Source organism: Cetorhinus maximus, chromosome 11, assembly GCF_964194155.1.
Source record: "Cetorhinus maximus chromosome 11, sCetMax3.hap1.1, whole genome shotgun sequence".
In the NCBI taxonomy this organism is placed as follows: Eukaryota; Metazoa; Chordata; class Chondrichthyes; order Lamniformes; family Cetorhinidae; genus Cetorhinus; species Cetorhinus maximus.
In genome coordinates, this window is record NC_135889.1 from 5,489,481 (window position 1) to 5,516,052 (window position 26,572).

Below are 26,572 nucleotides of genomic sequence, written 5' to 3' on the forward strand. Positions count from 1 at the left end.
TCTAACGAATCCTAGCCTTGCTGTTCACTTGTATGTGGAAAGGCTTCAAGTACAGAACCGATGACACCACAGGTGCCCCATGCTGCATGAGGAAGGAGAGTGTTAAACAGGGATGCTTTGTAGGGATAGAAAAGTAAATGTATGCTTGTTTCTGTGTTCATGGTTGACATATATTGTGCATAACCGTTACTTTAGTGCTGAGCTATTCAATGAAATAAGCTACATTTATATTTTCTCTACCACTTACTAAGAAAACAAAATTCTTTTGGGTTTTGTGTTATGTAGAAATATAGTGCAACCTGCAGACGCAAAGGTGTGATTTGGGAAGGACTGTCAGTAAATCCATCCCCAGTGCATTTACTGCCTCTACACCATCCTAAACTATTTGTAAATAATTGAGTGCTCTAACATGGTGAAGACTATTTTAAATTCTAACTGAAATGACAGCTTGAGTGAACAGATAATAACACTAATTGCTTCCCCTGCTTCTGAGTTGTGCTTAGATTAATTGTACCTTTTTCAGAAATGCATTTTTGTCTTTCATTTGAAGATTTCTTTCATTGACTTAAAGCATTGGGCTGGCAAAGTAGCTGAGTAGTCTGATGGTAAATCTGATTTTATAGTTGTATTAAGATCATTCATTTGGGAAAATCTTGGGTTTTATCTGCAATTGGATATAGTTGCTCGGGATTTATAAGAAGATTTTTAAAAATTCTAACGATGATCTATACCTCTGTAAGTAGGTTTGAAATTCAGTATTACAAAGGCTTGGATTTTGAATTTGGATTAATCCTTGAGGAAAATAGTCTTTCTGGAAAAGAGTGGCATTGCAAATATATGCACTTGCTTTTCCAGATTATTTGCTGTTAGATGGATTGCTCTCTGGTCAGGTATAGCAAGACTTAAAGGCAGAATAAAGTCCCCCTTACTCTGTCAGTGTGGATTGACTCTGCTTCGATTTCTTGTATCATTCTTACAGCTAGCACAGAAAGGAGACTTTTTCATTGCATTTACTCACAGCTGGATCCAAAACTATGGGCCAAAGATAGAAGTGTGCCAACTGCGATGCTCAGTACCCATGTTGACACACTTTTGGTAAAATACTGTTAACCTATCCTTTAACCCTGTGTGGTGGAATCATAATTTGCTGTAGGGACTTTTGTAAATGGAAGAAAATCTAGACCATATGCATAAATCATTTCACACAATCCTATTAAAAAATGCCAAGCTGGCTAAAGGCATTTTGGATAGTAGATATGTTTTGTTTAGGGATTCATATTTTTAATGCATTGCAATAGTATATGTGCAGACTACATCACCAGCCCGATATTTATAATTTAATAAAAATTAAAATCATAAAAGTATGCACAGAAGAAGGCTATTTGGCTCTTTGTGTCTGTACCACTCTTTGCGACCGGTTGGCTCTGTGTATTTAAATATATGATTTTCTCATTTACCTTTTAAGAACTTGTTGTTTTTGGATATTATTTATCTGAACATTTTTAATGTTAAACCAAAACTGTCAATACTAGAGACAGTTTTCAGAAGTTTACTGAATACATTTGGTGTATGTGGTCTTAACTGGAGTTGGGGGAGGAAGGATAGGAAAGCAACTTTATATAAGAAAACTGTTATTGGCTTGCTTTGAATTTCTTCCTCCAGATATCATTATTTGTATTTAATTTCAGGACCATGTTTTGCAAGCATGACATTAGTTCCATTGCATGGATGTTCAGTGCTTGTTCATTGTTTATAGATTAGAGCCAAGATGAGGCAATTGCACAACCTTCTGACGTCAATGCTGTACTTTTGGAGATTTGCCACTATATTCTGCGTATGCCTACTGTTGACCACATCAAATCAGAGTATTCAAGTGGCCTGTTACCATAGTTGTCAAGGCAACTTTGTAGCCCTTGCATGCATCTGCTGTGACACTGTTTATAATTGGTATTGTTGGGCTTAAAGAATTGTATTACACTGTTGATTTTGTCAGTAGGAAGATATAGCCTGATGTACCTTAAAATTAGATTATTAATTTCAGATTTTATCATTTTGAAGTTTGAAATTTAATGTGTGCCTTAACTAGCATGGTGTTTACAGTCCTTAAAAAGATGGATAGTAATTGGATACCTTGTAATTTAGTTTCCTTCCATATTTGGGGTGGAGAGGGTGGGAAACAGGGAGCACAAGGGTGAAATAACCCTTCTACTACTGTCAAATTGTGTGCTGTACTTGAGGTTTAAAAAAAAACCAGTGGCAGTTAGTTTGTCAATGATTCAGGATTTTGGTTATTTTAGTAGTCTGAGCTTCCCTCTTGCACTTAACATCCCTGGAATTGTTGAATTGACTCACCGCTAGTCATTTTTATCCTATATTTGCATAGTTGTTTTAGCATTCTAAAATCTTAATTTGCATTGCTGTGGCAATTCAGTGTTAGGCCTGTTTCTCTTCGGAGCTACAGGAGTACCTCTATTACTGAATGAATCCTTATTTTGATTCCTAACTGCATGTTCCAGTGAGATCAGTGAGTTTAGAAAATTTCTGTTCAGTGAACACAACATCATTTGGAAAGGATACAACTAAAAGAGAATATGTGTGTAACAGTGAAATAACTGGTACATTCAATACGTGAGATAAATCTGATCAACCATGAGTGTGTTACAGTGGTTTTATTTACAAGTTAAACTGCTTGTTGCTCTGATCTTAGAATATGTTGATCTTAGAACATGCATGTTTCAGGATAATTTTGGTTTTACTATAACAAATTGCAGCTAAATATTTCAAATTTTGTTTTGTGGGCGTTATAATTATAGAAGTCCCATTACTTCTGCGACTTGCCAACATCTAGAAAAAAAATAGGACTTTTAATTCCTGGAGTCACCTTGTTGAGTCTGGGAGGTTGGTTAAATAAACCATATCCCTCAATCTTGTGTCTGACTAGATATGCATCAAATTGTATCTTGAACTCATTAATACAGTCTACTTCAGTGCTGCAGATGTGGTATACCTTATAAATCAGCAGACAACGTATTTCTAAGATGAATTTGCAACTTTAGCTATTGTCGCTCCTACTTCATTCCACTGAAATTATATCTCTGCCACCACCAATGCCCTCAATTTTCCCAAAACTCTCCTTGTTGGCCTTCTGACCTCAGCCCTCTTGTCCATCACTCCTGCACTTGCCGACTGATGCTGAATCCCTGTCCCTTAGCACAGTGAGTTTGAAATGTTCACCTACAGATTGCAATTATGTAATTCTATTAACATGGAAAAACATCCCAACACAACTCACGGATGTGAAATCTGACAGAAATTAACAGCCAGCTAAAGCTGGAGATATAAGGAAGGGTGACTAAAAGCTTGGTTAAAGGAGTAGGTTTTAAGGAAAGTTGTAAAGGAGGAGCGACAGAGAGGTTTTGGGAGAAAGTTTTGTAATTGAAGTCCAAGAAGAGTGAAGGCATTGCCACCAATGTGGTAAGGGAAATCAGGGATGTAGAAGTGTCCATAATTGGGAGTACAGGAGGTGGACAGAATGAGCTCAGAACAGAACGAGCTCAGAGAATGTGAGGGGAAGATTTTTTTTTCATTCATGGATATTGGTATCGCTGGCTAGGCCAGCATTTGTTACCCATCCCTAATTTCCCTTAAGAAGGCGATGGTAAGTTGCTTTCTTGAACCGCTGCAGCCCATGTGGTGTAGGTACACACACAGTGCTGTTAGGGAGGGAGTTCCAGGATTTTGACCCAGTGACAGTGAAGGAACGGCGATATATTTCCAAGTCTGGATGGTGAGTGGCTTGGAGGGGAACTTCCAGGTGGTGGTGTTCCCATGTGCCTGCTGCCCTTGTCCTTCTAGATGGTAGTGGTCATGGGTTTGGAAAATGTTGTCTAAGGAGCCTTGGTGAGTTCCTGCAGTAGATCATCTTGTAGATGGTACAACTGCTGCTACTGTGCATCGGTGGTGAAGGGAGTGAGTGTTTGTGAATGGGGTACCAATGGTGTCAAGCTTCTTGAGTATTGTTGGAACTGCACTCATCCAGGCAAGTGGAGAGTTTTCCATCACACTCTTGACTCGTGCCTTGTAGATGGTGGACAGGCTTTGGGGAGTCAGGAGATGAGTTACTCGCTGCAGGATTCCTAGCCTCTGACCTGCTCTTGTAGTATTTATATGGCTAGTCCAGTTCAGCTTTTGGTCAATGGTAACCCCCAGGATGTTGATGATAGGGGATTCAGCGATGATAATACCATTGAATGTCATGGGGCGATGGTTAGATTCTCTCTTGTTGGAGATGGTCATTTCCTGACACTTGCGTGGCGCAAATGTTACTTGCCACTTGTCAGCTTAAGCCTGGATATTGTCCAGGTCTTGCTGCATTTGGACATGGACTGCTTCAGTATCTGAGGAGTCGCGAATAGTGCTGAACATTGTGCAATGAGCAGCAGACATCCCCACTTCTGACCGTATGATGGAAGGAAGGTCATTGATGAAGCAGCTAAGGATGGTGGGCCTAGGACACTACCCTGAGGAACTCCTGCAGTGATGTCCTGAAGCTGAGATGATTAACCTCCAACAACCACAACCATCTTCCTTTGTGCTAGGTATGACTCCAATCAGCAGAGAATTTTGCCCCTGATTCCCATTAATTCTAGTCTTGCTAGGGCTCCTTGATGCCACACTTGGTCAAATGCTACCTTGGTGTCACTCTGACCTCATCTCTGCAGTTCAGTTCTTTTCTCCATGTTTGAACCAAGGCTGCAATGAGGTCAGGAGCTGAGTGGCCCTGGCAGAACCCAAACAGAATGTCAGTAGCAGGTTACTTGATAGCCCTGTTGATGACCCCTTCCATCACTTTACTGATGATGGAGAGTAGACTGATGGGGTAGTAATTGGTCAGGCTGGATTTGTCCTTTATGTGTACAGGACATACCTGGGCAATTTTCCACATTGCTGAGTAGATGTCAGTGTTGTAGCTGTGCTTGAACAGCTTGGCTAGGGGCGCAGCAAGTTCTGGAGCACAAGTCTTCAGTACAATATTGTCAGGGCCCATAGTCTTTGCAGTATCCAGTGCCTTCAACTGTTCCTTGATATCACGAATCAAATTGGCTGAAGACTGGCATCTGTGATGCTGAGGACCTCTGGAGGAGGCCAAAATGGATCATCCACTCAGCACTTCTGTTTGAAGATTGTTGCAAATGCTTCAGCCTTATCTTTTGCACTGATGTGCTGGGCTCCCCCATCCTTGAGGATGGGGATATTTGTGGAGCTGCCTCCTCCAGTGAGTTGTTTTATTGTCCACCACCATTCACGACTGGATGTGGCAGGGCTACAGAGCATAGATCTGATCCGTTGGCTGTGGAATCGCTTGGCTCTGTCTATCACATGCTGCTTATGTTGTTTGACATGGAAGTAGTCCTGTGTTGTAGCTTCATCAGATTGACACCTTATTTTTAGGTATGCCTGGGACTGCTTCTGGCATGCCCTCCTGCACTCGTCATTGAACCAGAATTGATCTCCTGGCTTGGTGGTAATGGTGGAGTAGGGGATATGCCAGTCCACGAGGTTATAGATTGTGGTTAAGTACAACATTGCTGCTGCTAATGGTCCACAGCACCTAGTGGTTGCCCAGTCTTGACTTGTTAGGTCTGCACGGTGGTAATGCCACAGAGCACAGTGGAGGGTATCCTCAATGTGAAGATGGGACTTCATTCCCAGGACTGTGCGGTGGTCACTCCTAGTGATACTGTCATGGACAGATGCATCTGCGGCAGGCATGTTGATGAAGATGAGGTCAAGTATGCTTTTCCCTCTTTGTTGGTTCCCTCACCACCTGTCACAGACCTTTAGGACTCAGCCAGCTCAGTCAGTAGTGGTGCTACCAAGCCACTCTTGGTCCCCCACCCAGAGTATCTTGTGCACCTTTGCCACCCTCAGTGCTTCCTCCAAGTGGTGTTCTGTCCCGATGCCAGATGGTCCGTCCGGTTCCATTCCTTTTCGACTTTTTAGCAGATTGATACAACTGAGTGGCTTGCTAGGCCATTTCAGAGGGCAGTTGCTGTGTAGGCTAGACCAGGTAAGGACGGCAGATTTCCTTCCTGAAAGGAAATAAGTGAACCAGATGGGTTTTTACGACAATCGACAATGGTTTCATCATTAGACTTTTATTTCCAGATTTTTATTGAATTCAAATTTCATCATCTGCCATGGTGGGATTCGGAACTGAGCATTACCCTGGGCCTCTGGATTATTAGTCCAGCGACAATGCCACAACACCACCACCTCCTAAATAGAGAAACTAGGAAAATATATGGGATCAGATTTACAGCAGGGAGCAACGTTGAGAGAAGTTTGACTCGGTGGGTAAGGAAAGGGTGGGGTCAGGCAGAAGCAGCTGAATGGGTGTTCAGGACCCCACTGACGAAGAAGACCATGAGCTCTTCGCGCTTGCTGTTAGTGATGAATGTAGGGGAGAAGGGTGTAAGGAGACATATGACAGTGGAAGAAAAATAAAGGGATAATCTTTACTCTCAAGGCTCATTCTAGAATAATGAGTAGTTTTGGCAGAGGAGAGCAATGCCCGATTATGCTTGATGCGTCTGTCAAATTTGCCAATGGATGGTTTAGCAGGTTGTGCACCAAATAGGCTAAAACTGTGTCCCATAGACTTCAAGGATCAAACACTGGGCCTGTACAGGAGAAATGACCTGAATGGGAGAGAGTAAGATTTTTCCTGAGGACAGCGGTATCAAAGGTGGAGATAAGGGAGTGGTTGAGCTGTTCAGAAGCTGCAGAATACTCACCCTGATGTTCCCTTCTGTGTCCTGCAATCCAGTAACTCTTGGCTCCTGTATCACTATTAGTGGCAAAGCCTTCAGCCATCTCAGTCTTGGTCCGAACCTTCCATCCAACCTACTTCCCTCTCCTCAGCAACAACTTGCATTTATATAGCATCTTTGGAATAATAAAGTGCCCTAAGACACTTGACAAGAGCAGCATCAGACAAAGCTTGACACCAAGTCTCCTAAGGAGATATTACAACTACTTTTGATGATCAAAAGCTTGGTCAAAGAGTTAGGCTCGGTGTGTGTCTTAAAGCAAAGCTTAGCTAAGAGGCGACAAGGCTTAGAGAGAGAATTCCAAGTGAAGGCACAGTTGCCAGGAGCGGAGCAATGAAAATTGGAGATGTACAAGGGGCCGTAATTGGAGGAGCACAGAAATATGAGGGTTATAGAGTCAGAGGAGGCTACAAAGATAGGGAGAGGCAAGACCATGGAGACATCGCAGAACACAAGGATGAGAATTTTCAAATGAGCTAGTTGACAGATCCAATGTAGGATGGATGAACAAGACTTGTTACAAGCACGCAGGCAGCAGAGGTTTGGATGAGCACAAGAGAGGTTATGAGGTGGGAGGCTGGCCGACAGAACATTGGATAATCGTCAAGAGTAACAATGGTACAAATGAGGTTTTTAGCAGCAGATGAGCTGGGGTGAAACAATGGAGGTGGAAGTAGCCAGTCTTGGTGATGGAGTGGCTATGTGGTCTGAAACTCAACTCCAGATTAAATATGATGCCAGACTTCTGAACAGTCTGGTTTAGCTTCAGACAGTGGCCAGGGAGAGGGATGGAGTCAGTATCTAGGGACTGAAGGCAATGACTTTAGTCTTCTTAGTGTTTATTTGATAGAAATTCTGCTCGCTCAATATTGATTTCACAGAATTGTTAGTGTAGAAGGAGGCCATTTGGCCCATCATGTCTGCACCAGCCTTCTGAACGTTTTAACTTAGTGCCAATTCCCTGCCTTTCCCCCATAACCCTGCACATTATTTCTATTTAAGTAATTATCCAGTGCCCTCTTGAATGCCTCAGTTGAACCTGCCTCCACCACACTTCCAGGCCGTGCATTCCAAACCCCAGCTACTCGCTGTGTGAAATAGTTCTTTCTCACCTTGCATTTGCTTCTTTTGCAAAACATTTTAAAACTGTGCCCTCTTCTGTTTACGAGCGGGAACAGTTTCTCCCTATCTATTCTGTCCAGACCCCTCATGGTTTTGAAAACTTCAATCAAGTCTCCTCTTAGCATTCTCCTCCAAGAAAAACAGTCCCAACTTCTCGTCCGCAAACTTTGAAATTGTCTCCTGCACCACCAAGATCTAGATCATTTATATATATCAGGAAAAGCAAGGGTCCCAATACCGACCCCTGGGGAACTCCACTACAAATCTCCTTCCAGCCCAAAAAATACCCACTAACCATTACCCTGTTTCCTATCCTCAGCTAATTTTGTACCCACGTTGGTACTGTCCTTTTTATTCCATGACCTATAACTTTCCTCACAAGTCTGTTGTGTGGCACTGTATTGAACGCCTTTTGGAAGTCCATATACACCATATCAACAGCCTTGTCCTCTTCAAAAAAACTCCAGCAAGTTAGTAAGACACTATTTTCCTTTAACAAATCCATGCCAACTCTTCCGAATCAATCCATGTTTTTTCCCATTTCTATTAATTCTATCCTGAATAATTGTTTCTATAAGTTTCCCCACCACCAAAGTTAAACTGACTGCTTTATAATTGCAGGGCAGACCTTTACAACCTGTTTTGAGCAAGGATGTAATGTTTTCAAACAAGCCACTTGACAAATCAGAGACAGTGAAGTGGTCAAGCACGATAGTGGTGTGGCGGAACAAAAACAAAAATTGCTGGAAAAACTCAGCAGGTCTGACAGCATCTCAATGTGAAGATGGAGAGCATCTGTGGAGATAAGGACAGAGTTAACATTTCAAGATGACTTCATACGGACTCGAAACGTTAACTCTGTCTTCCTCTTCACAGATGCTGTCAGGCCTGCTGAGTTTTTCCAGCAATTTTTGTTTTTGTTTCAGATTTCCAGCATCCGCAGTATTTTGCTTTTATCTTAGTGGTGAGGTGGAATTGTGCATCATCAGTGTACATGTGGAACCTGTACATGTGACTCCTTTAAAAGTGTCTTAAAACTCTGCCTCGATAAGCAACCTTTTGATCATCTCTCCAACTAAAAACCAGCGCTCTTTCCTTGCTTCTTTTCTTCCTCTGTGAAACAATTGAGGTATTTCTCGATGTTAAAAGGAACACTGGTGCAAATCAGTAGCTTATTTGCTTTTATATACTATAGGCCAGCCTGGGGAAGATGGTTTTACAGATTTAACCATAGTTGCTCCTAAATCTTTTTTTATTAGCGTTCCATACGACTTCCATGTAATGCATACTCCATTTTTGGTACCTCCTACTCCTCCTCCAGATACCATACCCTAAACAGGTTTTGGTGACCGTGGGCCTCCACTAGATTGGCCCATTATTATACTTGGCAAAGTACAACAGTGGTTTGCCATTGCCTTCTGCAGTATGGCTGACCCGGAAACTCTCCCACTTTTACCGCCTGACATCAGGCATATTGGAAAGATTTACAGGCTGATAATCAAATTGTTTGGCCACGTTCTACACACACTTTCCATGGGAGCTCCTGGCCCAGAGGTAGGAATGCTAAGACCCACCTTCTACTCATCCAAATTGTTTTATACTTACACTGCACCTGGCCCAAGTATCTCAATCCTTTGAGTCTGGTTGTGTGGTATTTTGGTATCATTTGTAAATTTGAATATTTTGCTTCTACTATACTATTGTCCAAGTAAATCAATTTAAAAATACTCACTCGTAACCCACAGTTATAATGGAAACTTGCCAGTGATGATGCTATATCTCTACTAGATGCTCAACAACTGCAATAAAAACTTGTATTAATATAGCGCCTTTCACATAATAAAATGCCCCAAGGTTATTTTGCAGAGGCATTGCAAAACAAAGTATAGCATCAAGCCACATAAGGAGACATTAGGGCAGATGACCAAAAGCTTTGTCAAAGAGATAGGTTTTAAGGAATGTCTCAAAGGAGGAAAGCGAGGTAAAGAGGTGGAGAGCTTTAGGGAGAGAATTCCAGAGCTTTGGGCCCAGGCAGCTGAAGGCATGGCCACCAACAGTGGAGCGATTAAAATTGGGGTGCTCAAGGCCAGAATTAGAGGAGCACAGATGTCTTTGAGGGTTGTGGGGCCAGAGGAGATTCCGTAGGTAGGGAGGGGGCGAGGCCATGAAGGGATTTGAAAGCAAGTTTGAGTATTTTAAATTTAGGTGTTGCTTAACCTGGAACCAGCAAGTCAGTGAGCACAGATGGTGATGGGTGAATGGATTTGATGTGAGTTAGGACACAGGCAACAGAATTTTGGGTGACCTCAAGTTTAGAGTAAAAGGTGGGAGGCCAGCCAGGTGTGCGCTAGAATAGTCAAGTCCAGAGATAATGAAGGCATGGATGAAGGGTTAAGTAGCAGATGAGCTAAGCAGAGGTGGTATCGGGCGATATTATGGATGTAAAGATAGGTTGTCTTAGTAATGGCATGGATATTTTGTTAGAAGCTCATTCAGGATCAAATGTGAAACAAAGGTTGCAATCAGCCTGGTCACCCTCACAGTTGCTTTCGAGAGGTATGGAGTTGGTGGCTAGGGAGCAAAGTTTTTGTGGCGAGGACTGAAGACAATGAATAAATAACTCAATGTTTTGAAACTAAAACAGGCAGAAATGGTATTTGTATTTTAGAATTTTAACCTGAGTATGCATCTAGCCATGGTCATTCAAATAACTCAAACTGCTTTGTTTCTCCATTTAAACTTATGTCTACTCCATTTAATTTTACACTATTGTATTTCATTGGACTGTTATCCTGTATTGTATTTCACTTGGTCCAGAAGTTGCAGCAGCTTCAGGCCATTGTGCAATTTCCACTGAGTAATATTTTTTGACACTACCCTATACTTCGGACCACTGGCATTTGAAGTTGAAGACTACTCTTAATTGTGAAGGGTCAGATATATTAGGGGTGCTAGTAGCACACGCCTCCCCAAACTGCATTTTCATGGAGGAGGCGGTGGCATAGTGGTATTGCCACTGGACTGCTAATCGAGAGACCCAGGGTAATGTTCTTGGGACCCGGGTTCAAATCCCACCACAGCAGATTCGATAAAAATAATGTCTAATGATGACCGTGAAACTGTTGTCTCTATGTGACTCCAGATTCACAGTAATGTGGTTGACTCTTAATGGCCTAGCAAGCCTACCAAAAAGAATGAAACCGGAAGGACCAGAAACAACAACGTCAAACACAGCCCTGGCGACCCTGCAAAGTCCTTCTTACTATCATCTGGGGACTTGTGCCAAAATTGGGAGAGCTATCTCTCAAGCAACAGCCTGACATAGTCATACTCACGGAATCATGCCTTACAGAAAATGTCCCAGACACCACCACCCCCATCCCTATGTTCAGCCCCACTAGCAGGACAGACCCAGCAGAGGTGGCCATACAGTGGTATACAGTTGGGAGGGAGTTGCCCTGGGAGTCCTCAACATCAACTCCGGCTGCCATAAAGTCTCACGGCATCAAGTCAAACATGGGCAAGGAAACCTCCTGCTGATTAAAACATAACCTGCGCCCCCTCATCTGATGAATCAGTGCTCCTCCATGTTGAACACCACTTCAGGGAAGCACTGAGGGTGGCAAGGGCACAGAATGCACTCTGGGTGGGTGACTTCAATGTCCATCACCAAGAGTGGCTCAGTAGCACCACCAGAGACCAAGCTGGCAGAGTCCTAAAGGACATATCTGCTATACTGCGTCTGCAGCAAGTGATGAGGGAACCAACAAGAGGGAAAAATATACTTGACCTCATCCTCACCAACCTTCCTGCTGCAGGTGCATCTGTCCATGACAGTATTGATAGAAGCGACCACCGCACAGTCCTTGTGGAGACAAAATCCCAGCTTCACATTGAGGATACCCTCCATCGTGTTGTGTGGCACTGACACCGTGCTAAATGGGATTGATTTCGAACAGAAGACAGGGCATCCATGAGGCGCTGTGTGCCATCAGCAGCAGCGGAATTGTACTCGACCCCAATCTGTAACCTCATGGCCCAGCATATTCCCCAGTACCATTACCACCAAGCTAGGGGATCAACCTTGGTTCAATGAAGAGTGCAGGAGGGCATGCCAGGAGCAGCACCAGGCATACCTAAGAATGAGGTGTCAACCTGGTGAAGCTATAACACAGGACTATTTACGTGCCAAACAGCATAAACGGCAAGTGATAGACAGAGCTAAGCATTTCCACAACCAGTGGATCAGATCTACGCTTTGTAGTCCTGCCACATTCAGTCGTGAATGGTGGTGGACAATTAAACAACTCACTGGAGGAGGAGGCTCCACAAATATTCCCATCCTCAATGATGGAGGAGCCCAGCACATCAATGCAAAACATAAGGCTAAATCATTCACAACAATCTTCAGCCTGTAGTGCCGAGTGGTTGATCCATCTCGGCTTCCTCTGGAGGTCCACAGCATCACAGATGCCAGGCTTCAACCAATTCGATTCATTTCATGTGTTATCAAGAAATGGCTGAAGGCACTGGATACTGCAAAGGCTATGGGCTCTGACAATATTCCGGCAATAGTACTGAAGACTTATGCGCCAGAACTTGCTGCACCCCTAGTCAAGCTGTTACAGCACAGCAACAACACTGGCATCCACCAGTTAATGTAGAAAATTTACAGGTATGTTCTGTACACAAAAAGCAGGACAAATCCAAGCCAGCTAATTACCGCTCCATCAGCCTACTTTCCATCAGCAGTAAAGTTATGGAAGGGGTCATCAACAGTGCTATCAAGCAGCACTTGCTTAGCATTAACCTGCTCACTGCTGCTCAGTTTGGGTTCCACCAGAGCCACTCAACTCATCACTTCATTACAGCCTTGGTTCAAACATGGACAGAAGAGCTGAACTCCAGAAATGAGGTGAGAGTAACTGCCCTTGACTTCAAGGCAGCATTTGACCGGGTGTGGCATCAAGGAGCCCTAGCAAAACTGAAGTCAATGGAAATCGGGGAAAACTCTCCGCTGGTTGGAGTCATACCTAGCACAAAGGAAGATGGTTGTGGTTGTTCGAGGTCAATTATCTCAGATCCAGGACATCACTGCAGGTGTTCCTCTGGGTAGTATCCTAGGCCCAACCATCTTCAGCTGCGTCCTGAATAACTTCCTTCCATCATAAGGTCAGAAGTGGGGATGTTCACTGATGATTGCATCATGCCCACACCATTCGTGACTCCAGAATCTGAAGCAATCCATGTCCAAATGCAGGAACACCTGGACAATATTCAGGTTTGGGCTGACAAGTGGTAAGTAACATTCGCGCCACACAAGTGCCAGGCAATGACCATCTCTAACAAGAGAGAATCTAACCATCACCCCATGACATTGAATGGTATTACCATCGCTGAATACCCCACTGTCAACATCCTGGAGGTTACCATTGACCAGAAACTGAACTGGACTAGCTATATAAACACTGTGGCTACAAGAGCAGGTCAGAGGCTAGGAATCCTGTGGCAAGTAACTCACCTGATTCCCCAAAGCCTGTCCACCATCTACAAGGCACAAGTCAGGAGTATGATGGAATACTTTCCACTTGCCTGGATGAGTGCAGCTCCCACAACACTCAAGAAATCCAGGGCAATCTAGAAATCCAGCCCGCTTGATTGACACCCCATCCACAATTATTCATTCCCTCCACCACCGATGCACAGTAGCAGCAGTGTGTACCATCTGCAAGATGCATTGCTGAAATTCACCAAGGCTCCTTTGGGCAGCATCTTCCAAACCAATGACCACTACCATCTAGAAGGACAAGGGCAGTGTACACATGGGAACACTGCCACCTGGAAGTTCCCCTCCAAACCACTCACCATCCTGACTTGGAAATATATCGCCATTCCTTCATTGTCACAGGGTCAAAATCCTGGAACTCCCTCTTTGACAGCACTGTGGGCGTACCTACACCACAGGGACCACAGCAGTTCACAAAGGCAGCTGACCAGCATCTTCTCAAGGGTAATTGGGGATGGGCAATAAATGCTTGCCTAGCCAACGAAGCCCACATCTCATAAAAATGAATTTTTAAAAAATGTTTGCCAAGGTAAATGCTCGAAGGAATTTTGTAGGAAGTGGCACATTGAGCTCCCTTGTGATTCTCAGCCTTGTAGTTCTACATTGAGTGCAGATTGTGAGGAGATGCATTATGTCCCTATGACTTGTGCAATATCTCTTTTCCCATAAATAATAGGGTTTAATTTCCTGAACCTGATTGCTCGGACATGGGCAGCCCTTCAGAAAAAACGAGGTTTGAATGCTCATGTCTTTATCCCTAATACCAAGGTTGAACAATGCATTATTGGCGGAAATGGAGTTGTCAAAAGAGTGTTCAGATAAGATACGGATCTTGGTCTGAGAAGAATTGCTGTTAAGTAGCCAGACTTATAATGGAAGTGTATTTTGTTTGAGCAATATACGTTATCACGGCCAAGAAACTAAATTTCCTTTTGCTAAATATTTATTCAGACTGCAAATAATAAGTACTGTCATGACATGCATTTGCCTGAAGAGAATAAATCTAGACCCTCTTTAATGAATGTTTTTAACAAGTCTTTGCAAAATAGTTACAGTTGTAGCCCCCAAAGTTTTCCAGTTGAAAGCTGCTGTTATCCCTAGTTTTTGTTCCTCCTTGCTGAGCGCTGCCCATTGTGAAGATATTTCTGTGCAAAGTGGAGGGCAGTTTCAGGAATGTACATTTTGTGAACTTGCAGCGCTGACCTCAGCTCTTCCCCACTGGATTTCTGCCAATTGCAATCAGAGCCCAAGGGCAAAGAGCAGAGGTCATTAGTGTGTCTATAAAAGCTGGAGAACTTGAATACCTAAATAATGGATGGCGCTAGAATGAACAATTTGTTTTTTAACCCTTAGAGCATTGTGGATGAGTCTAGTCATGTGGATTTTGTCAGACTCCAAAATAACTGACTGATTTATTCTTGTAGCAGAATATTGTCCTGCTTTGATGTGTTTATGCACTTTGTTGTGCTTAAATGTAGATTTTTTGATTGGCTGTGTGGAAACAGAAGCCAAATAAAATCTTATTTATTTTTCTTTCAAAATGAAAGTTATAGCCAGGGCAAGAAGGAAGCAAATTTTAAAGTTGTTAAAGGGTTGGATCAAACAGGAAAACATTAGTGGCAGGCATCGTGATGGCCAATGGCAATGCTTGCTTACCTCATGCACTGAGGAGGAGGTCTTGTTCCAGATTTCAGCAATGACCTGCTGTGAAAACCTGAGCCTCCTGAGGCACTGCTGCTCACACATGTCAAGAGAGCTGATGCTCTGCCTGTAGACCCTATGTTGGTGACCTTGCCTGCTCAGAGCTGGATCTGTGTCCATCCCCTCTGTCACATGGAGCGGCATGTGGCTAAGGAAAAGGCACCTGATGTTGCTGCTTCTCTTCTTCTTTTGAGGTTTAAAGTAGGGCTGTATAAGCTATGCCATGCTTAGGTGAAGACTGGCAGCAGGGATAATGTAGCTGATGGCGAATGAATTGCAAGACGCATGAAGTGCCTTCCAAAAAGTTGGCAATCACTCAGCAAGCACTCTGAGAAGGAGTGCTGCCAGTAGCAGCTTCTCAGCTGGCCACGGTTGCAGCTCTTCAGTTTCAATGATGAAAGGCTTCCTGGCCTGTCAGTTTCATTGGGGAAGCACTCCCTTCAAGTTCACACAGCTCATGATATAGGTCCATTGTCTGTTAAATGCAGAATCCTTGAAGAGAACGCAACTTTATTGCATATTAGACTGTTTAAACTTCTTACAGGAAGAACGTTTTAAAAATGTGCTCAGCAATTAATTAAACATCTGAGTAGGAGAAGACCATTCAGCCCCTCAAGCTTGCTCTGCCCTTTCGTTTAGATCATGGCTGATCTGTGCCTGAACTCCATTTACCAACTTAGCCCCATGTTCGTATTTATCATTGTTGTATTCATCTGCACACTTTTTCTAGTCTCCCTTCCAAGCTGTTCTGGCAATTTCCCTCGCCTCCAGACTTCTTTCCATTATATCTCGTTGTAGATTTTGTTGACCTTAATTTATTTCCAGTTTAATTGGGTTTTTTTTCATTCATTTGGGGGATACTCAATTACCTTACACAATTAACTTACACCTTTTTTGGGTGTATACTTACTTTGCATATTTAGCATTATTATAATTTTTAAAAGGCCCTTTTTCCCCTCAATTTTTATCACTTTCAGCAATGAAGAAAATAAAGACTTACATTTATAAGGCGCCTTTCATGACTGCAGGACATTCCAAAGTGCTTCACAACCAATTAATTACTTGCGAAGTATAGCCACTGTAGTAATGTAGGAAACATGGCAGCAAATTTACATTGACAAACAGCAAGTGATGATGGCCAGATAGGTGACATTTAGCGATGTTGGTTGAGGAATAAATACCCTGCTGTCCTGTGAAATTGTGCTGCAAGATCTTTTACTCCCACCTAAGAGGAAAGGTGCGGTCTTGGTTTAACATCTCATCTGAAAGATGGCCCCTCCAACTACGTAGCCCTTCCTCAGAACTGTACTGGAATGTCAGCCCTAGATTTTGAACTCAAGTCTCTGGAGTGGGATTTGAACCCACAACAGAGAAATTTGGTTGCAGTAATTCAGATCACTGCTGGTATTCAACTTGCAAAGAGTTGACACATCTCCTAATCATTACTGACACATTCACATATTTCAGTGTTGTAGATTTATGCTGAAATATGAAATGTAGGTGAGGGTTAAGTCATTTTATCAAATTTTATTAGATTGAGTATGTTCACTGTGGAGTGATGCATGGCCTTTTTGCAAGTGCCAAATTTCCAAAAACTAGATGTGTTTAATTGATTTAGATATGGCATATGTTTGTTCTCGCAGCTTAGCTGAATGTCGTGCAGATTTTAAAATGGGCAGGTATGCATTACTGTAATAAAAGTAAAATACTGCGGATGCTGGAAATCTAAAATAAAAGCAGAAAATATTGGAAAAACTCAGCAGGCCTGGCAGCATCTGTGGAGAGAGAAACAGTTAACATTTCAAGTCTGCTGAAGAAGAGCCATATGGACTCGAAAAGTTAACTCTGTTTCTCTCTCCACATATGCTTCCCGACCTGCTGAGTTTTTCCAGCATTTTCTGTTTTGATTTCAGGTATACATTACTAATTTGTTTCAAATTATGAAATTGTTTGGCATAGAAGAACGGCAATATTTGTGTGTCAGTTTAATGCAGGTATGTAAGTTAAACAACACACAGTGAATGCCAATTAATTCCTGAACTTGTAAATTAAAGACTTGTCACTCAGCATGTTTAAAACAGAATGCTTTAGGACATTTGTGAAATACTTCTAGTTGAGCTGTTGTTATATTAGCCACATATTTTTTTTAAATTGCTTCATAGTACACAGAAAAAGTGAGTAATTTATTAATGCAGGTGATATCCCAAACCAAAAGACTGAAGCTCAAATGGTTTAGAACATCATCTGAGCCCTCAGTTTGCGCACTGAATTTGAGATGTGTAGATTAATAGCTTTCTATGTTTTGGTTTAATGTTGTGCGAGCATCAGCTTGACAGTGTCCTCTGTCAGTGTGCTGTGATCTTTACAATGAAAGGCTTAATAATAGCGAAGACATCACTGCAAATTGATTAAACAGTTTGCAGTTGTTTATAGAGGACAGAATTTCTCCATATTGTGAAAATATAGAAATGCAGACCTGAAGATTTTAAAGAATCTGGCTCTGAAGCAGTATACAGTTGGAGTAGGTTGGCTTTGACACTTAAATTATTTAACAATTCTTTTCCCCCCTCCTGTCATTTTACAGCTGATGCCAAAACCTAGCGAGCAGCCCAGGCAGCATGAAAGTCACCCTGAAGAAACAGAAGAGGAGCTCAGAGAACATCAGGCCATGCCAGAAGAACCATACTCAGACAGAGGTGTCAATCAGAATGAGTCTACAACTATGAACAAGGTGGTACAGGTCAAACAAGAACCAATTGAAAGTGATGAAGAAGAGGAAGAGCAGCGAGAGCAACAGGAGTTGGAGCAAAGAAAGAGGCAAGCAGAGCAACAGCAGGAACTACTCTTCAGACAGGTATTTTTGTGTTTTAGCGCACATAAATATTTGTACTACATCAGTGACTTTGTACAAATTCAGCTGAGCTTAAGGACTCGTGGAGATGAAGGGCAAGAGTGCATAAGTAGATAACTCTTAAGCTAGCTTTTGTAGTTTGCTTAAAATTAGACCTGCTGCAGAATTTTCACCTGATGATCTTTTCAGATTAGTGTTTTTGTTTACCCGAGAATGAATGGCCCGGAATTTTCAATCAGCAACGAGCAAATGACAAATTACATTTACACTTTTGGGCTTTTGCACTGCTAACTGTGGTAATTAGAGAGTCAAAACAATGTGGTACCCTTTACAGGGAACCTGTACTTGTGTGAACATAGCAAGCAACTGTGCATTTTCTTAACGCGGATTGAACTCAGAGCCTAAACCAGGAAGTGTAAGTTTGAATATGTAATTCAATGTCAAATCATGTACAGAAAGGTAAATAGAGATAGGATTAAGAGAAAGATAACAAAAAGTAAAACATTATTTTAATTTTTAAAATTTCCAACAATAATTAAAACCTGAAGAAATGAGATTCCACACTCTTAAAAGTTAATTTTCAAGGTTACAAGGTAAGTACCACAACTTCATGTCCTTCACGTACTTGAATTCTGAATATATCAGTGAGATAAGGGTATATCATAACTCCTGGAGGTACAGCGCAACTCGGGCAACAACTATGATAAAAGCAAAAAACTGCAGATGCTGGAAATCGAAAACAAAAACAAAAATACCTGGAAAAACTCAGCAGGTCTGGCAGCATCTGTGGAGAGGAGCACAGTTAACGTTTCGAATCCGCATGACTCTTCAACAGAACTAAGGAAAAATAGAAAAGGGGTGAAATATAAAGATAAATTGAAGGGTCATGAGGACTCGAAACGTCAACTGTGCTCTTCTCCGCCGATGCTGCCAGACCTGCTGAGTTTTTCCAGGTATTTCTGTTTCTGTTTTTGTTTTGGGTGAAATATAAACTGGTTTAAGGGGGGCGTTGGGACAAGAAGAGCTGGATAGAGGGCCAGTGATAGGTGGAGATAACCAAAAGATGTCACAGACAAAAGGACAAAGAGCTGTTGAAGGTGGTGATATTATCTAAAGGAACGTGCTAATTAAGGGTAGAAAGCAGGACAAGCAAAGTACAGATAGCCCTAGTGGGGGTGGGGTGGGGTGAAGGAATCGAAAAAGGCTAAAAGGTAGAGATAAAATAATGGATGGAAATACACTTACAAATAATGGAAATAAGTGGGAAAAGAAAAATCTATATAAATTATTGGAAAAAACAAAAAGGAGGGGGAAAAATCAGAAAGGGGGTGGGGATGGAGGAGAGAGTTCATGATCTAAAATTGTTGAACTCAATAGTCAGTCTGGAAGGCTGTAAAGTGCCGAGTCGGAAGATGAGGTGCTGTTCCTCCAGTTTGCGTTGAGCTTCACTGGAACAATGCAGCAAGCCAAGGACAGACATGTGGGCATGAGAGCAGGGTGGAGTGTTGAAATGGCAAGTGACAGGGAGGTCTGGGTAATGCTTGCGGACAGAACGAAGGTGTTCTGCAAAGCGGTCACCCAGTCTGCGTTTGGTCTCTCCAATGTAGAGGAAACCGCATTGGGAGCAACTAATGCAGTAGACCAAGTTGAGGGAAGTGCAAGTGAAATGCTGCTTCACTTGAAATGAGTGTTTGGGCCCTTGTTGTGACGGTGAGGAGAGGGGAAGTAAAGGGGCAGGTGTTGCATCTTCTGCGGTTGCATGGGAAGGTGCCGTGGGAGGGGGTTGAGCTGTAGGGGGTGATGGAGGAGTGGACCAGGGTGTCACGGAGGGTACGATCCCTACGGAATGCTGCCTGGGGGGGTGAAGGGAAGATGTGCTTGGTGATGGCATCATGCTGGAGTTGGCGGAAATGGCGTAGGATGATCCTTTGAATGCGGAGGCTGGTGGGGTGATAAGTGAGGACAAGGGAGACCCTATCATGTTTCTGGGAGGGAGAAGAAGGTGTGAGGGCGGATGCGCGGGTGATGGGCCGGACACGGTTGAGGGCCCTGGAGGCGAAGGAACTGAGAGAATGGGATGGAGTCCTTACAGGAAGCGGGCTGTGAGGAGCTGTAGTCGAGGTAGCTGTGGGAGTCAGTAGGCTTGTAATGGATATTGGTGGACAGTCTATCACCAGAAATTGAGACAGAGAGGTCAGGGAAGCGAAGTGTCAGAGATAGACCATGTGAAAATGATGGAGGGGTGGAAATTGGAAGCAAAATTAATAAAAAAATTTCCAGGTCCCGACGAGAGCATGAAGCAGCACCGAAGCAATCATCGATGTACCGGAGAAAGAGTTGTGGGAGGGGGCCGGAGTAGGACTGGAACAAGGAATGTTCCACATACCCCATAAAGAGACAGGCATAGCTGGGGCCCATGCGGGTACCCATAGCCACACCTTTTATTTGGAGGAAGTGAGAGGAGTTTAAGGAGAAATTGTTCAGTGTGAGAACAAGTTCAGCCAGATGGAGGAGAGTAGTGGTGGATGGGGATTGTTCGGGCCTCTGTTCGAGGAAGAAGCAGAGAGCCCTCAGACCATCCTGGTGGGGGATGGAGGTGTAGAGGGATTGGACGTCCATGGTGAAGAGGAGGCGGTTGGGGCCAGGGAACTGGAAATTGTTGATATGATGTAGGGTGTCAGAGGAATCACGGATGTAGGTGGGAAGGGACTGGACAAGGGGAGAGAGAATGGAGTCAAGATAGCAAGAAATGAGTTCCGTTGGGCAGGAACAGGCTGACATGATGCCGGGACAGTCCTGTTTGTGGATTTTGGGTAGGAGGTAGAAGGGCAACAACTTTCTGATTTCTGTGTTTAACTGTGCATGTGCGGATGTCAAAAGTTGCTGTCCAAGTTACTCCTTAACAACAATGAAAGCTCCAAACATTTTCATCCGTCTGTAGCTAGCTGTTGTTTACTATCCGATATGGACATCTTGCTGACTGGCGGGCTGTTAAGGCTGCCAGCCTTCAACTTGAGTTGCTGGACACGGATGCCACCTGCTTTTGCCGGTTTCCCACTGGGAGTTAAAATCGGCCCTCCAGTTTTGTACCAACATACTTTTGATTTTAACTGTGATTAATATTTATTGTGTAACCTCATTAATACAACATACAAGCATAATTTTAGCGACTGACTTGTTTAATTTCTTTTGCTGCTGTCTTGATAGATTTTTCTAATTGTAAATCTTAATAATGTTACTTTCTTCCCCTGAGTACAGCCAGCCATGTAATATATTTTGCACTTGTATTCAAAAGAACAAATAAACATTCTGGACCATGAATTGTGTGTGGTCTGTGCCAAAGGTAAACACATCTTGGTCTCATGTGTTTCTTTAATTCAGCTGGCTGTCATGGGTTGGCTGCAGTTCACACAAACAAAACCCTAGTACAAAAATGTTAGGAACCAGGTTCGCTGACATACAGGGTAATATCTGACTCCAATCTTTGACCAGGACATATGACAAAAGAATCAATGTCAGATTGGAATCTAGTAATCTTGGCCAGTGGAAAGCAGTGCTGATAGGGTTGTTGAGGTTATGATAGAAATATTTGTAAGTGAATAACAAAATGTCATCAGTCCAAGGATGTTTCAAATTTGTTTCCATCATGCTCATAAGATGTTTTAAACTTAATTAATCTCACCATACATAAAGCACAAATGACTCTATTTGAATTTAAAAATGTTAAATAGAAACCTAAAAACAGTGATTTGCATTGCTTTTTTGTGTAAACTACACTGCATAATTGCTTGAGGCTTCTCATCTGTCTGCTCATTTGCAAATCCAAGCCCTAGGCTTGATTTTATCTTCTGATGTAATCGATCCTCTATTGTGCATAAACAAGTTATTAAGTATTTTTTCAAAGTAATAACTTTGGATTTTAATATGGTGCCATTTGTAAAGATAATGATGAGGAAGGGCATTTAGCCCACTGAGTTCATCCTTCCAGAAAAGCCTGTACCCCACTTGTATAATATCTAACTGCCCCTAAATAACCTAGAGATTTTACCTTCAGTATCCTCCCAGTATTCAACCTTTGTGTGATTCAAGAACAGAACATTGGTGCAATGTGTTGGAGCTAACTTATGGTACTACCTAATAGTGAGTCAAGTGATAGTGTATGCAGTTTCCCCCATGTGGAGTACCTAATCTCTCCATTGCTGTCATTGGAAATCACCAAGTGAAGGCTGAAAAGTTCCCATGGATGTCATTCCAGGCTGTATCTCCCACATCGCCCACTTGCATTGTTTGACAGCTAGAATTGCAGAAACAGGGCCGACCATGGAAAGATCAAGACAAGGAAGTAAATAGAAACCAGTGAGAGCATTTTTAAAATTAAATTTGAGGAGTTTTTCTGAAATAAGTAGGTTGCATACTGGGTAATGAAAAAGAAAAGCATATTTTCTTTTTTTTCTAATTCATTCATGGGATGTGGACATTGCCGGCTAGGCCAGCATTTATTGCCTATCCCTGACTGCCTTTGAAAAGGTGGTGGTGAGCTGCCTTCTTGAACCGCTGCAGTCCATGTGGTGTAGGTACATCCACAGAGCTGTTAGGAAGGGAGTTCCAGGATTTTGACTCAGCTACAGTGAAGGAACGGCGATGTATATTTCCAAGTCAGATTGGAACTGGAGGGGAACTTGCAGGTGGTGTTGTTCCCAAGTGTGTGGTCATGGGTTTGGAAGGTGCTGTATAAGGAGCCTTGGTGAGTTCCTGACACTTGTCAACCCAAGCTTAGATGTTGCCTAGGTCTTGCTGCATTTAGACACGAACTACTGACATAATTGACAGGAAAGTTTGCATTTCTTCCTGTCATGAAAATTCCAAGTTTTCTCATCCCCGCTGCTGGGCTGCTCCTGTGATATCGCCAATGGGCAATGTCCTAAGATGGCTTGATATGAAATGGAGAGACTCATCTGGAGCCAGGGGTCGGTGAGGAACCATGTTAATGACATGTAATTGACTGGATACAGACAGGAGCAATGCTTTATTCCAGGGGAGTGACAATACTGAGACTATTTGTAAGGCTGTGCATCGGCTGCTCTGCTTTCAAGAAGCAGGATAGTGAAGGCTAGGAAGAAATTTTTGGAAGGTTCCGTAGATTGGGTTTCATAGGTTTCTAAATGACTGCTATCTTTTTCTAGCTAACCCAGTGGGGATAATTTGTATATGTTTATAAAAGTAAAAGTACTGATGGTGTAGTTAAAAGTGATCAACACTAGGGAATGTATTGGAATGAAGCTGATTGCATCAGAAAACAACCGTGAGTCCTAAAATATTCCTTGTCTGACAGAGAAATGATCTATGTGCACAATAATGTTTATCGTTTGAAAGGTACAGTGCAGCTTTCACTGGCTGCATAGCCTTAGTAAATTTACATCCAGATAAATAAATGTAACACTCTAAAAAGTTTAATGTGAGAATTCTGATATGTGCAAGCTTATGTAGGTGCTAGCTTTAAATCACTCAATATAAACTTAAATTGTAAATGTATTATATACCCTAGTATTTTCAGTTACTTATTATAACTTAAATCTCCTTACTGCCGTTATTCCCCGTTTGTAATCTAGTTCTGATAATGGAATGTCTAAATTGAGTACATTAATGCTGTTCTCCAGCTAAAGATGTGGTTTTCAAATTTAAAAATTTGCCACGCAGAATCAGCAGCTAGATTTTATTGAATAGAACAGGAACAGTAGTTTATCTGCATCAGAAATGTTGCTTCTATGAGGGTAATAGGAGTACATGGCCACTGTCAGTAACAGAGTTCAAAAGTTGATAGAGGAAAGAGATAGAGAGGGGAGGATGAAAAATCCTCTATCACACAATCTTAAAGGATGCTCCAACCCTGGATTTTCTAATCCAGTAAAGTTCACAATTTTGGAAAGTCCACTCTTCCTGACCCTTCAAAATGTATTTACTTCCTTTCTTCCATTACTTAATAAAAATAGATTTCAATATTCCTGATCACCAAGTAGCTGAAGGAATCAAGGTGTCTTCTGGTATAAAACTAATCATTCAGGCTAGAAGATCTTAGTTTTAGTTACTGGGCTATGTTTGATGTTGATTGCTATTCAGTGACCCTGGCTGAAAGGTGCATACATGCCCATGTTGTAGAGTCATCACAGCACAGAAAGAGGCCATTCAGCCCATCGAGTGCATGCTGGGCCTCTATAGAACAATCCAACCTGTCCCATTTTCCCCTGCTGTATCCTCATGGCCCTGAAAGTTTATTTCCTTCAACTACGTTTTTTCCTTTTGAAATAATTCTTCTTCACTTTCACCACTGTTGTAGGCAGCAAGTTTCAGATCGTTACCACTCACTGCGTAATAAATGCTGTCCTTCGCATCTCCCTTACATCTCTTGCCCAAAACCTAAAAATCTGACTCTGTAACCTTCAGCTAATGGGACCAACTTTTCTTTGTCTACCTTATCTAAGCCTATCATGATCTTATGTACCTCTACCAAATCTCCCCTCAGTCCCTTTGCTCCAAGGAGAACAACCCCAGTAAGTCACAGCAATGATGTTCCCATAGTATTCCATTTAAATATTGTCTGCAATGGGCACCTGTCACTTTATTTTCTAATAAGTGACATGTGATCTTGACCTGGAAAACTCCTCTTTTCTGCAGAGGAAAAATAACCCTATTGGAAGGCAGGAGAAGCTTGCAAGCCTAATTGTTATTACTAAAAGGTGTGTGAACTTGAAACTTGAGTCTGAATATATGTATAAATTCCTTTTAATAAACTTTGTGTTTTTGTTACTCCAGTGGAATTGTCAGTGCCTGTACAAGGATGTGTAAGATGGTTTTTGCTTCATTCAGATTCACCCCTAATACTTTGAATAGTCAAATATGTAAACTGTGATCACAGCTGAGTGACTGTGTTTATGCACAGTTCAACATGTAAAGCCTCACAGGAAAGTGTATGCTACAGCATATGCTACATAGATTGTACAGCATTCAGTGTATGCATCATTTTTTTAATATTCGTTCGTGGGATGTGAGCCTCACTGGCAAGGCCAGCATTTATTTCCCATACCTGATTTGCCCTTATGAACGTGGTGATGAGCTACCTTTTAGAACCACTTCAGTCTCTGCCATATAGATCCACGGTACTGGAAAAGAATTCCAGGATTTTGACTCAACGACAGTGAAGAAACAGTGATATAGTTCTGAATCAGAATAGTGTGAGACTTGGAGGTGGTGGTGTTCCCATATGCCTGTTGCCCTTGTTCTTCTGGGTGGTAGATGTCATGGGTTTGGAAAGTGTTGCTGAAGGAGCCTTGGCAAGTTGCAGCAGTTTCGCTTGTAGATATTACACACTGCTGTTGGTTGTGTCAATTGTGGAGGGAGTGAATGCTTAAGGTAGTAGATGGGGTGCCAATCAAGCGGGCTGTTTTGTCCTGGATTGTGTCAAGCTCCTTGAGTGTTGTGGGAGCTGCACTCATCCAAGCAAGTGGGGAGTATTCCATCACACTCCTGACTTCTGCCATGTAGCTGGTGGACAGGCTTTGGGGAGTCAGGAAGTGAGTTATTGCCACAGGATTCCCGGCCTCTGATTTGCTCTTGTAGCTGCAGAATTTATGTGGCTGATTCATTAAGTTTCTGATCAATACTGATGGTTTGATTCTCTTTTTGGAGATGATCTTTGCTTGGCATTTGTGTGGCGAGAATGCCACTTGCCACTTAGCCCAAGCCTGAGTATGTCTAGGCTTTGCTACATGCAGGCACGGACTGCTTCATTATCTGAGGAGTTATGAATGGGATTGAACACTATGCAATCATCAGCAAACTTCTAACTTTATGATGGAGAGAAGGTCATCGATGAAGCAGCAGAAGATGGTTGGGCCATTATACGACCCTGAGGAACTCTCGCAACAACGCCTCGGGCCACCCACAACCATCTTCCTTTGTGCTGGGTTCTTTGATGAATTATGCACCACCTGTAATGTTCAAAGCTTATGTGTGTTGTGGTCTTTAGCATTGACCAGAGCCTGGCTTGTGCTAGTAGAATTATTCACGTAAACTTAAGTATGGTACCTTGAGACTAATGTTGTGCATTTCTGTTGACACCAGCTAAGTAATCGCAGAAGGTACCAGAAGGATATTTTGCAATTGGCTTCTGCAGGGATTTCAGATTGTGTTTGTATAGATAAAATGTATTCCTTTTAAATTAGGTCTCTTGTGATGCCTTGTTTTCTGTTGCATTCCCATGAGTGACAGCTGGCCGGGACGTCTGTCTGTAAGCAGAGTCATAGGAACATTCTATTTCTGATGACGTGTCAGCACCAGAAAGCTTATGTATGTAGCCAATAAGGAAAGTACACGGTGTTGTACTGTATTTAAACTCCACAAGGGGTTAACCCACTTAAAATGTGCAGGCGTGTGGAAGTACAGCTACGTGAAAACATTTGGGACACAGCTAGTAACTTGACAGAGAGGCCTCTGCTTCACAGT

At 42.5% G+C, this 26,572-nt stretch overlaps 1 protein-coding gene across 1 annotated transcript in view; it reads left to right on the top strand.

The window, feature by feature from the left end:
• The window catches only part of hdac4 (histone deacetylase 4), a 458,769-nt gene that overhangs the window by 351,994 nt on the left and 80,203 nt on the right, over positions 1-26,572 (top strand). The window contains exon 13 of the mRNA XM_078551420.1: positions 17,807-18,076. Coding sequence (XP_078407546.1) covers positions 17,807-18,076 — 270 coding nt within the window. The remainder of the gene's footprint in view (positions 1-17,806; positions 18,077-26,572) is intronic.